The 13,455-nt window shown below is 42.8% G+C and overlaps 1 protein-coding gene across 1 annotated transcript in view; it reads right to left on the minus strand.

The window, feature by feature from the left end:
• The window catches only part of LOC116948082 (cell adhesion molecule 2-like), a 130,216-nt gene that overhangs the window by 23,108 nt on the left and 93,653 nt on the right, over positions 1–13,455 (minus strand). Inside the window, exon 4 of the mRNA XM_032964397.2 lies at positions 3,057–3,194. Within this exon, the coding sequence (XP_032820288.1) occupies positions 3,057–3,194 (138 nt within the window). The remainder of the gene's footprint in view (positions 1–3,056; positions 3,195–13,455) is intronic.

The raw sequence follows: 13,455 nt of genomic DNA on the forward strand, positions 1-13,455 counted from the left end.
GTTGAAGAACAATCCTCATAAATAAGTTTAGTGATTAGAAATCGCGTTTCTCTTAAAACTTCATCACCACTTCAGGAAAATCCAGGAAGTTGGAATGATTGGCAGTCACAATCTCTAAGCAGTGTGATATCCGTCCAATTAAAATATACATAATACACTGTAGAGAGTGTCTGTGATTTAGCATAATGAAAACTGAACTATTAAACTAAACTATTTATTTTACCAGGTAAGGTCCAATGAGCTATATAGCTCTATTTCAGAAGGGACTTGGCCACAAATGATAGCTCATCGAAGTGGCTTATCATGTGGACATTTATAGCAGCCAAATACTTTCAACCCACATTTCTAAATGTGGAGGGAAAAACCGGAGGGCCCAGAAAAAAAATCAACGTGACCACAGGTAGAGCGACATGCAAACTCCAAAGATACAGGTGGCAGGGGCGGGATCGAACCCGTGACCACCTGCATACCAGGAAAAGTAGGTAACATCTCGCCACCGTGGCACCCCCAATTATTGAAGAAACAAAATGTAAACTGAGATATTTTCCCATAGCAATGAAACAAGTACTTACGTGGGCATCATAATAAACAAATTGTTGCGTCTTCATTTGTTAGCTAAGTTTTGTGAATAAGCATTTTCTGAATGCAACAGTTTTTGTTCTGGTAAAAAAAACACGTTTTTAGTAGAGTTGTTTTGATACGGGGCCAGAAAAAGTTACGCTTGTAATATTGCTTCACTCCAAACAATCACACAGACAGGACTGTCCTCAAGAAGCACATGTTCCTGCATTCCTCTTCTGAGAGAGAATGATCAAAACGTCCTTGCCCAGGAACGTCAATTAAATGAATTCTCACCTTACAAGCCTTGAACAACATAAAAGACTTTACTCTTTGGTTCTTTCGGTAAAGTCACGTAGAAAGAGAAAATAATAAATTAAATAGTCACGTAGAAAGAAAAAATAATAAATAAAATAATGCTATTATTTACAATTTTCTCTTAAATAAAATAATGCTATTTTTTTTTCTATTTCTACGTGACTTCACCGAAAGAACCAAAGAGTAATTCCTGCAGTCAAGAACGCGCCAAATCAAGTTTATAAAATACTTTGTTCGTGAGGGGTTTAAGATCCTGCCATGTTAGAATAGTTAATATGTTCGTTGTCTCCTACATCACGCTGAGTTTTCTACGGATTGTTTATATGAAAAAAGCGTTTATATTCCCATTCACCATAGTACTGTGCACGATTATTGAACAGGTAGACTGTGTAACTGGCAATGATTATTTTTAATCAGACAATAATGTCAACAGACGTCTTTTAAAACAATGCTTTGCTAGCTATTGTCACTAATGCAACTCTCACATATTTCACGAGGCCAAGTAAAATTTATGCAATTTAACAAATAAACCTAAGTCAAAAGCACTCTCGTGCTCATATGAGTAACAGACAGTGCTGAAATCCATTGGTGGCCAGAACCAGCAGTGAAAATTTTACATTTCTGTGATCGAGGCCAGTCAATCCGATGGACGATAAGAAAAAGAAATATACAGCTCTGAGATTTTAAATGTCGCTGTGACTATGCGACGAATCTCACTCTTATTTGCAGAGTGAGTGGGAAGTGCTGCCCTCTACGATTGGTGAAGCAGAGGCCACTCAATGGGATCTCAGGAATTGCTCTGCGTTATCTATTTCCATGGGCAGCTTTCCATCCATGGAAACAGTGCTCCTCTCTATGGGGAAGCTTGAGTCAGCAGTAGAATGTTTTCATTATTCGAAGGTGGGGGCCAGTCTCTGTATTGGAAAACCATTGTTGATTTCCAATCATTTATTTGATAAGGAGTGCTAAAAATTGCTTGGCAGCTGTGGAAATGCATATTTTGACACTGGACATATTTACTTCATGACAAGTATCAAAAACTAAATTTCGATTTAAATCTTGAAGCACTGTCGTCTCGACAGTTCTGTTCGTTCACCTGAAGAAGGCCGCTTGTGTTGTGGCCGAAACGTCGTGAGAATTTGATTGTCTTATTTTGATTTTATTATTTTATTCTCATTCTACGTGACTTTACCGAAAGAACCAAAGAAGATATCAAAAACTAGTCTGTTAGGCCACTTGAAAATTTCAGCCTTATATTTGTGATTGTGCCAAATTTGGCCATGTGCTAAGCTATGCAGAAGGTGGAAACTGGCAACACTTATCGTTGTGGTGCCTTACAGACCTTCAATGTACAGTGGCCTGCATATATTCTTTAAGCCGAACATTGTGTTAATGGTGTGCTATAGACAATTAAATTATATCCTGTGCCCTTCCGGATATAATGGACATTACATGATTTTAGATAACAATAAATAACACTCTTTATGTTTGGATATTAGCTGCATTTCAGGAGCAGGGCATTCAAGGTCACAGCAGTGTTATTAAAATGCATGACACTAACAGCAAGCGAATGTTAAACATTCTCCTTTTCTGGAATAATTCAACAGCGACTTGTCCATAGGGTTCACAAGTGAGATAGTTGCATTTGTTCACAGAGGTATGCAGTCTTTGTATGAGTATCCATTGTCAATCCAAGCATTGTCATAATTATCATTATCATCATTGTCATCATGTTACCAATATTATATTCAACTTGTCAAAGCACTTGTATCCACCTGGTTTTCACTGTCACGCCTCTCAACTTGCAAGTAGAATGCATGAGATGGAATCTCAGTAGTGGATCAACTCATCAAATCCATGCCTCCAGGGTCGAGCAAATTATATTCTATGTTCTATGGTTATTTCGGTAAAGTCACGTAGATAGAAAAAATAATAAAAATGTAATAATACAAATAAATTAGTTTCACATAACGAGAAGTCAACAGTGATCATATGGATGTACATGTCCCCGTCGTGAGAATGTGGAAGGGGACACCCCTGTTGGAGACGAGCACTGTAGGAGACATGTCGATGCTTTGGGGTTGACCTATGAGAGACGACCTGTGCATTTTATTTTTTATTGCAGGTTAGCTGAATATGTGCCGCAACATATGGAAGATAAGAATGATTTTCTCACGTACCTTTGAGCTCCTGATTTCCCTTAAACCAGCGTATGTTGGCAGCAGGTTTGCTTCCAGTTGATTGACAGGTGAGCTGGATGGTGTCTCCTTCCATTAGGACTCCATCATATCCCGTAATAACTGGCTGTTTAGGTGCAGCTGTGGACAGAAATAAAATAAAGATTGAAAAGTTGCCTCAATTTTTTTTCCATAAATCTATATATTTTTTGACAAACATTGTACAGTCTGAGAACTCTTAGGCGCAATCACACTCAGAAATCTCAGGCTGTGAATATTATAATTGGTTAGGATAATTTAATATTTCTTAGGGGATGAAAGTCACCTTTGGGCACTTGTGATAGCCCGGCTATTAGCAGCAGTTGCCCAAAGCATAACATTTGAAATATTCACGTTTAGTATTGAAAAAGAAAAACTGCACTGTATGAAAAAAAATGCAAAGCCTTTTTGTTTGTTTGAAGAAAGCTCATCAATCATTTTTAGGGTTAAGGATGTTGGGAGCTTAATATTTATGAAAGAGTAGACATTTTTACGAATGTATATAATTTATCCTCAGTAATATGAATGCATTTAACGAGTATGTCCATGCATATTGTAATGTATATGATAATAAAATAGTAAAAATGATTTGGCGAAGTATGGAAACTTTGTAATGCAATGACTTATTCGGTGGTGTTAAATTCGACGACGATATCAGGAAATACAATTAATTATTTCGTGATTTATACAAAGGGCGTTCGGCATAACACTGTCGATGCCATTTACATTGAACATCTATTTCTTCCTTCTATCAAAGCCCACAATGGGTGGCACAGCCAACATACACTCCCCCAAGGTCTGCTCTCAGCATCTCTTGAGCACCATTTCACCTCCTCTTGTCAGGAACCTGCCCTCCTCCAACATGTGCATATATCCCACCTATTGTATCCGCCTCTTCCCGATTCCAAGTTGCTTACACCCCGTTCCTGTGACTAGATTCCGAATGTTCCCTACCAGTGGCTATTTTCCGGTTGCCGAACAAATACATTGTGAGGTCGCACTCATTAAACGCAAAGTGCTTGCCATAAATGAACCACAATACCCTGCTGATCTTGTTAATGGGCATAAACCATCACGCAAACTCCGGTCATCCTCGCAGTGGCTTTTGGCTAACCATCGAACAAAGACGGTCACCGCATCGCACGCTTTCAGATGCGCTTCTTCTGCCGTCTGGAATGCTCTTCCTCGCGATATTAGGAAGCCACTGAAGCTATGCACTCTCAAATAATCTAGATTGAAAACGAATGTCTTCAGAACCGCTTTTGTCTTCTTTGGTTCTTTCGGTAAAGTCACGTAGAATGAGAATAAAATAATAAATTGATAAAATAAAATAACACAATAATATTCTCAGCGCTGTCCTACCAGACAGTCTCGTCCCTTCACCTGATGAAGGCCGCTTGTGTTGTGGATGAAACGTCGTGAGAATATTATTGTGTTATTTTATTTTATCAATTTATTATTTTATTCTCATTCTACGTGACTTTACCGAAAGAACCAAAGAAGATTAATCATTGCAGTCACGAAAGCTTTAAATCGAAATTTTACCGCTTTTGTGTTTAATATATCCTTCCCCAGCACCTCCAATTAGCATGATTGACTACGTACGGTGTGAAAGAAGTTCAACATACGTACATTCAAAGAGCAAACACTTATTTTCTCATTTACTTTGTTCAAGTCCAGCTATATGACTCAAACGGTAAAGCATAACATTAGTCTTGCCTCCACCATCCATCTATTAACACAACATATTACAATTCGAATCTTCCAAACTACAATCAATTATTACAAGCATTCCTTATACGTAAATGAGACATTGCCCACTTTATATTTTGGACGAATACATTTCATATGCTTATTCAGATAACATGAGAATGGACAGTGAAATGAAAATAGACTTAAAGAATATATACCATAGAGTCACATCACAATGTTAAGTATGCTAATAAATGCTGTCTTTCACTCTCTACACATATGCATTATTCATCCAGAAGTTGTTTTCCTGTTGGACAAAAAAAACTCAAGACGTAATTATTGGCACTGCAGGACAATGCGAGAGAAAGTTTAACCAAGTTTGTGCTTCTTTGAGGAGCGCCAGGCAATTGATTGTGTTTGCTGGACACTTTGGCACCAAGATAGATAATGATGAGCCCATTATCAGTTCCTCTGCAGGACTCGTTGCTGCGTGGTATTCCGCGACTCGCTAAACACAAAACACAACATGAAATGTAATGAAAAGTGTTTTTAATTTGGGAACAGAGATGTTTATTGTCAAGTTGTCAAATTCTCCAGCACTGGCTCCAAGCCATTGACAGCAAAGAGTGCTTTCCCATCGAGCATTTGAGCAGAGAAAAACATATACATATTGCTTACATCAAAAACTACCGATTCCTTTCAACATGTACCTTTAAAATCAGATACATCACTCAATATAAATTGTCCCTTTCTCTCACACTGTACATGTCCATGCGTGATCATCCAGATTGGTGAGCTTGAACAAGTGGTGTAAATTCCACATTCCCATGGCAGGAACCATTCCTCCAGTATAGAGCAACTGCTCTATACTGGACATCCTACTAAGCGGCGCAGCCTCGCCAGGAAGTTGTCATTGTACTCACCCAAGAGAAATTGTGATGTTGGTGAGGGTGATCATTACACCCTGGATGATATCTCTCAACTGTGAGCCTTGATGAGCTACAAACAACTCATATCTCTTTGGGCTTATCTCTTGGGCTTATACGACATTCGGTTAAAATCATGAACACCTATCCAGTGCAAAGCCCCATATCCGACCATCACATATCCACCCTGAACAATGAATGTCCCACACCTCGTGTGGTATTGGGGCATGGTGGAAATGTTGACATATCCAACCTTTTCACATATCTGCCTATACCTCAGTTCCCAGTGAGTCCAATAGGCGATGTTTAAGTTCGATAAAAAAATATATTACTTGCTATGCCTAGTAAACAATGAAACATTTGTTAACAAGTGGCTTTTATCTTCTTTGGTTCTTTCGGTAAAGTCACGTAGAATGAGAATAAAATAATAAATTGATAAAATAAAATAACACAATAATATTCTCACGACGTTTCGGCCACAACACAAGCGGCCTTCATCAGGTGAAGGGACGAGACTGTCTGGTAGGACAGCGCTGGAGTTCTGTCCTACCAGACAGTCTCGTCCCTTCACCTGATGAAGGCCGCTTGTGTTGTGGCCGAAACGTCGTGAGAATATTATTGTGTTATTTTATTTTATCAATTTATTATTTTATTCTCATTCTACGTGACTTTACTGAAAGAACCAAAGAAGATGAATCATTGCAGTCACGAAAGCTTTAAATCGAAATTTAAGTGGCTTTTATTCGGGTTACTTAATTTCTACGTTTATTTTGGCATAGTTTTAAATTATTTGCATGATTAGTTTTACAGGGCAAAAAACAATCAATGATAGGATGAAAAACATCATAAATAACGTTTTAAATAATACATCACTCAATTACATATTCGGAAGTATAAATCCTAGAATTCGTATTACTATAGATGCCAACCCATTTAATATTTTGAGATTGCGTGCGATGCAAGACAGCCAATTGAGAAATGAATGACATTTTCATTGTTGTTTATAGTTTTCAATTATTTAACAACTATGACACTATCTAAAGTCATACAGATAGAGTATTTAGCTTTTTTAATATTACATCCATTATTTTATTGTAATAATGTATATCACATATACCATTTTCATTACAGTAGGTTGTGTTTTATGTTCAGTATTTCGTCCAATAAGAGTAATATATATTTTATTAATGTAAGCTTACGAGTTCAATCTCGTTTGGGATGACTTAACCAATCATACTTATAAGGTAGGTAAAATTAGTACCAGGTTGTGGAAAGTTTGGTACTTGCTTTAATAGTGTGGCATTTCCAATTCTGGTTCAAGACCATTAATTTAGATGAGTGCCATCCAACACTTGTTTGACATTGCAGACACGCTGGCTATGACCTATGTTCAGTATTTCATGTCGTTCACATGCTCCTCTAGGAATTATCAGAATAATTTTACATTCCAAATGGGTTGCACATTCCCGTAAGCATATACAGTATGCAATAGCAGCCGAATGAAGCCAAAAGGCAATGGGGCATTAAGACATTGTGTAGTGAGTCCTACTGAGTCGCAGACGTTGCCTGGGAGCAACACTATTTATTACATCAACTCAACACAACATGACATAACCTACACTTGGGTGTTGAACGCCCATCTAACCACGCTACGGCAGAATTAGACACGGTCCCGCTATCCCGGTCCAGATCAAGAGCTGGGTCCCAGACCACGTGGCTAGAGGCTTCTTCAACCCGACGTGGATCTTCACTCACCAACAGTCAAGAACCCCGAGCCCCACACGGAGCCCCCGTTATATTGTCCCGGGCTGGGGCTGGCTCCGCCTCTCGCCCCACCCACCTTCTCGATCTCTCTGGCCCTTTCCCGAAGGCTCCCGAGAGCTCTTCTATACCACGTAACCACCCAGCGGCCCCCGTACACTGGTGACCCCCTCCAATATCATCCGGTCACGTGTCGGCAGGTCAACCGGCGTATCATGCCCCAATGTAACCCTGGCTGGCTGACACTCTCTCTCGCTCCCTCACCAGGAGCCCGCACCGCACACTGTACGTGGTGCCTCTACGCGAACCAGCGCTCACCCAAGCCCTGCTAGGGCTGGTACTACGTCTAGTAACCGGGCTGCACGTAATGGCAACATGTTATCTGCCGTGGCCTCATAAGCCCGGCACCACACGGTGACATTCACAGCCACTACAAATGTAAAGCAATGCATGCATTGTTAATACTGTATACCAGCCGCTATGTGCTCATATAAGAACTTGTCAGGAATGTATATGCATGTCTATGGGCAATGTGAAAGGTTAAAGGTAAAGGTGCAGCGCTGAAATTGCTTGCTCACCCCACTGTAAGCAGAAAGGTCTCTGCGAGAGAGAGAGAGCTCCGGAAAGCACCTCTGGAGGGTTTTTGGCCTACTCTTCCACACTGGTGGGATTCCACACACTTTATCCCAGCGCGCACGACCTGATGATCGACTAACTGTTGTGTGTCTATTATACTGCTCGGTGAAAGGCTGCCCATGTTTTAAACTGGCACACCGGGATGTAACACGGGCTACCTCTGGATTGCAAGTTTAGTGTGTAAACCGTTACACCACCGTGGCAGCATCCTTACCGACTACTTATACTCCTTTGTAAATGCACAGAAACATATACGGTGATACCTTCAACTGTTTAATCATTGCAATATGTATTTTTAAGGCTACTTAAATTGTTAATAATTTGTGCATTGAAGGAAAAGTTAAGGAACACACGTATTAGTTTAATCTTCCACTTACTGCCCCCCCCCCCCCTTCTCTCTCCCCCCCTACTGCCAGGCCTATATAACCTCGGGCCACGGAAGATCTCTCGCCTACTTCAGCAGTTTTTTCTTCCTGTGGTTGTCTCACCTGATGACGATTACTTGTGTTGCGATAGAAACGTTGTGATCTATTATAGTTCTACCTACGTGACTTTAGCGAAAGCACCAAAGAGTACGTATTAGTTTATTTAGATGGCAAAATTGTGAGGAATATTTAATGTTGATTTTAGTTTTTTTTTAATAGTTTTTTTTGGTGTTGGTGCTAATTGAAGATAATTTATTCATCACTAATATTAATGTATTAATGCTGAAACTATTGAGAAATAAATGTAGAAAACTACTGCATTCGTCGCTACAATTGCTCAATTTGCAAAACATGGGCCTCGTGTTAATTGAAGCATTTTTTCAATTACACCAACTCTCGCCATGGGACATGACTCAAACTGACCTCTCATGTCCCTTAAGTAAACACGAAGTTAAGTGTATTGTTTAATTTACATGGATGTTGCGTTTTGTTTTTAGTTTAGCACAGTTTTATTTAACGGATTGCCAACCATGAATGTATTATATAGCAGGTCTACTTATATGAAAATATATATTTTTATTATTTTATTGTTTCCCTTCTATGTGACTTTACCGAAATAACCAAGAATATATATAAACCAGTTAATTGTAAGTTTATTTCACTTCATTTAATTAATTCAGCTTAAGAACCAATCCACGGTTGTAAGTAAATTCTGGTCAGGGGTTCATTCAGCCCATCATCTGTCACAGGCCAATAAATGAACTGCTTTGTGGGAGTGAAGGGTAGCTGTTACCCTACGTAGGAAATGGGTCCTGCCATACGAATGTGGAAATTTCACCGCTGGTTCATCAGCAGTGATGCTTGGGTTCCCTTATTTTCCCGTCCTCTACGCTTAGATGTCAATGATGCAAAGGTCCATAAATCTGGTTCCAGCTTAGCAGCAGCCCACCCTGGTGAGTGTATTAACAAATAATTACCATCCGTTCACTGCAGAAGTTAAATATCTCGTGAAGTTATTCGAAAAGAGGAGGAGACGGGTGCTAGCGTCACCATCCAAAAAGTGGCAATATTTTAAAATCCCTCGCATATTGCCTGAATGGGTAACGCCACATAGCAACATCGCCCTCAACCGTTAAACCAGTGACTACTTTACCCGTCTGTGGAACATAGCCTCCTCCGATCACCTTGCGCTATTAGGAAGGCGCGGATGCGAAATGTCCTCTTGATTCGATTTGGATGCATTTATTTTATAGGGGGAAATCCTTCTGCAATGGTCTCTCGGAGCAGACGTGGTTTAGTCGAGTTTAACGTAGAGAAAGCGGGCGGTGTTTGTCGAATGTTTAAACAGAGGAAGAAGCTACTCAGCACAAACACTGGGACGTGAATCGGGACCTCGTGAAATTATTTTGTTCCTTTATTTCCCATTTTCAAAACCGGCACAATGGCAGAAAATTGCACTCTCGTCCGCACTGAAATGTTTTCACATCTGCGCAGAGATAAAGTGTCTCCCTGATCACAGTAATGAGGCGTGTGCCAATCACCATGAACGTCACTAAGGCAGTGTTGGAAATTCTACATTCCTATGCAAGGGGACAGTCATCCCATCGGACAATTAATTTAGAAATGCGTAGACTTACCGCAATTTTTTTTATTATACTATCCGTAAAAGAATAATGGGCTGACTTAACCTCTGACCAAGAATTGAGTTTCCAACCTCCTGCGGTTGATTTTAACTCAATGTTGGCACAGCATGACCCTCACGTGGTATTCAATAAAAATGTTGATTGATTGCGGTTCAAGTTAAGCTCTCCCTACTCCACTGTCGCCAGAGGGAGGTTGAGAGACGTCCAAAGAGAGGTGGGGGCGGTCGTCCCTCCATTTCGAACTATTAAAATAGGGTCCTAAGTAAACATCTATAAAGTATACATTTTCAGCATCTCAGGACGGAGCACGGGGGGGGGGGGGATCATCCCTATCGCCCCCCTGCCTCTGCCCCCCTTGGATTCACCACCGAGTGTCACGTTCACATTCACTGTGTGGAGATTGAGAGCCTGTGCTGGGTGTAACGGTGGCGATACTGTATGTAAACTACCTCGCCTGGTATACAGGAGCTTGTGGGTTCGATCCCAACCCCGATGCCTGTATTATTTGGAGTTTGCGTGTCTATTTCCCTCTCCCCGTGATCGTGTGGACTTTTCTCCCGGTCCTCCGGTTTTTCCCTCCACATTTAGGAAACAGGCGCTGAGAGTTTTTGGCTGCTCGAAACGTCCACATGATAAGCCACTTCAATGAGCTATCATTTGTGTTGGTCAGATCGCTTCTGAAAAAGAGCTGTATAGCTCAGTGGGCCTTACCCGCGTGAAATGAAAAAAACAACAACCTTGGCTGTGGTGGCGGTCGCGTTGGTGCAGGTGACAGGGCGCTCATCGTGATCACACTGCACACGCACCGCCAGGCCATTTCATGACCCCGCGGGTTTTCGGCAGGCCAGCAGGCAGGCAGGCAGCCTGCCTGCTATTCCAAATAATACGATGGCCTCAGAAATGACGCGGTCATGCAGGCTATCGGGGTGCTGCACGCTGTGCTACGCCCAAGACGCCGCGTGCTTTAGCGGAGCCCCTGCATAACCCTGGCCAACTGCTTGCTCGTGCCACTGCTGACAAGGGAGGGTACTTGGCCTACTCTTCCGCACTGGTTCTATGTCTTGGAGGTGGTTAGATTAGCCACTACTCTACTCTACCGTATGCGACCTGCCGATTGACCAATATATAACTTACGTGGTTATTATATTTGAGTGCATTGTGAAGCACGTACAGGCCTTCATTGCTCCAAATGTATAGAGGAGCCAACTATATGCAGAGCTTGACTTAGTTTTCAATATATCTGCATCACATTTGGGGGCGAGTGCAGTGTGGGATACACACATAACACCTTGATGTGCATGAGGTCAGGACCAGTGTATGAATTATATTCCCACCACATAGCTATTTATCATCAGAAAAGCAGAATGTGTTGCTTTGAAACGAGCCCTTTCCTCCTTGCAAACCATTCACATGTGTAGAGGTGTTACGGGAGGGTGACACGCGGTTGTATAACGGTGGCCACAAACACGTCCACTACGGCCACCACCCTGGGGGGCTGTGGGGGATGCTGTGATCCCTCCCAGCCCCACCCCTCAGTGAGGGACAGTATAAAAGCTGGGACCCGGGGAGCTGAGAGGCAGTTCGACTCAAGCAAGATGAAGAGCCAGTGAAGAAAGAAGATCGACTAGCCAGACCCTGGAACTCCTTTGGCCCGCTGTCCTTTTGAGGGCCGGGCAAAGCAAGCCAGGGTGCGACACCAGAGCCACGAGGGCCGATGTCCTTCTGAGGGCCGGGCTCGTGTGGCTGGTGATCGGGACCTGCACCGAAGCTGGGCCAGGTCAGACAGCCTCCTGAGAGAGGACCAGGATAGAGGGAACCAGGGAGCTAGCGTGGGCTAAAGCTCGGGGAACGTTCCCTCTATAGAGTACGGGTGAAGAGGCCGTTACCTCTTCAAGTATCAGATTCGCCACTGTAATTGAAGCGTCTGTAATAAATATGTGTTGCCTCAAGTGAACAGTCTCCGACGTCAATTAAGACCACTACACATGTAACACAATTTTCAACACAAATACGTAGACCCATGGACAGCCCTGCCATTAACATTATGCAGTTCATCCGACCCCTGTTTGGCCACTGAAAATAAATGGGCTTTGCTCGCACTGTGTGAAGCACGGCTGCTGACAGGCATGTTAATGATGTCTGTAATTCCATGCGCGATATAATGAATTACCCCGTGCATCTGTGAATATGTTTGTAGCTATGTGTACAGTATATGTGTGTCCGGCAAAAACAACCCTCTACCTCCTCGTGGTGCTGGACGGCAACATTTTGGTGGGCAGTGCCATGGGGGGAGGGCCAATTTAAATTGGCTTTTCCCCTCATGGCGTTTGTAACCACCACAGCGGCCAAATGGGGGCTCTGGACGGGTGCAAGGGGCTGGTAACCCCTCCACCTTCAATTAACTACCACAAAACCGCGTTTAAAATATCTAATGAATAAGCTTGTGCCGGAGGCCCCGGGGGGACAGGCGTCTATGACGTCTCCTGGCCAAACCCCATTTGGCGGAACCAGGAGACTGAATTCTTACCCTCAGGGCTCCTCCAGAAACAACAAAAAAACACTATGTGTGGCCACGTGGAATGTTCGAACGCTCACTGCGGAGCAGGGGCTGCCACTCCTCTGTCGGGAGCTCGACCGGTACCGCCTGGATCTCTGTGGTATTCAAGAGGTCCGGTGGACCGGCTCTGGTGCCTGCCACCATGAGCGTTGGACAGTCCTCTTCTTGGGGCAGGAGACTGCCAAACAACAGGGGGTGGCTCTTCGTCTGAACAAAAGAATGAAGGGAGCGTGGGAGCATGGCGATGAGGTGTGGGAAGCTGGAAGCCCCAGGCTTCTTTGGGCTCGATTTCCTATCAACCAGACACGAGGAGTGCTGGTCGTGGTTACTTATGCCCCCACCGAAGACGAACATCCGTGGAGGGATGCAGGCAAGGCCGATGAGTCAGATGCCTTCTATGACCTCCTGTCACAGGTGCTAGCTAAAGTAGCCCCTCGGGATAGGGTCATCATGTTGGGTGACTTCAATGCCCGAGTTGGTCATGATGCTGGCACCTGGTCTGGAGTGATTGAAAGGCATGGGCCAGATCAGTTCAATAACAATGGCAGGGGGCTGCTAGATTTTTGTGCAGCCCATGGGCTTGTAATTACCAATATGCTGTTCCGACATTGGCACATCCACACAACATCATGGATGCATTCCAGGTCCAAGCAAGAACATCTCCTGGACTATGGATCAGCGGATGCGGGCCCATGTCCTTGACACCAGGACCTACCGTGGAGC

Source organism: Petromyzon marinus, chromosome 32 (genome assembly GCF_048934315.1).
Source record: "Petromyzon marinus isolate PM22_M1 ecotype Great Lakes invasive population chromosome 32, UKy_Petmar_22M1.pri1.0, whole genome shotgun sequence".
Lineage (NCBI taxonomy): Eukaryota > Metazoa > Chordata > Hyperoartia > Petromyzontiformes > Petromyzontidae > Petromyzon > Petromyzon marinus.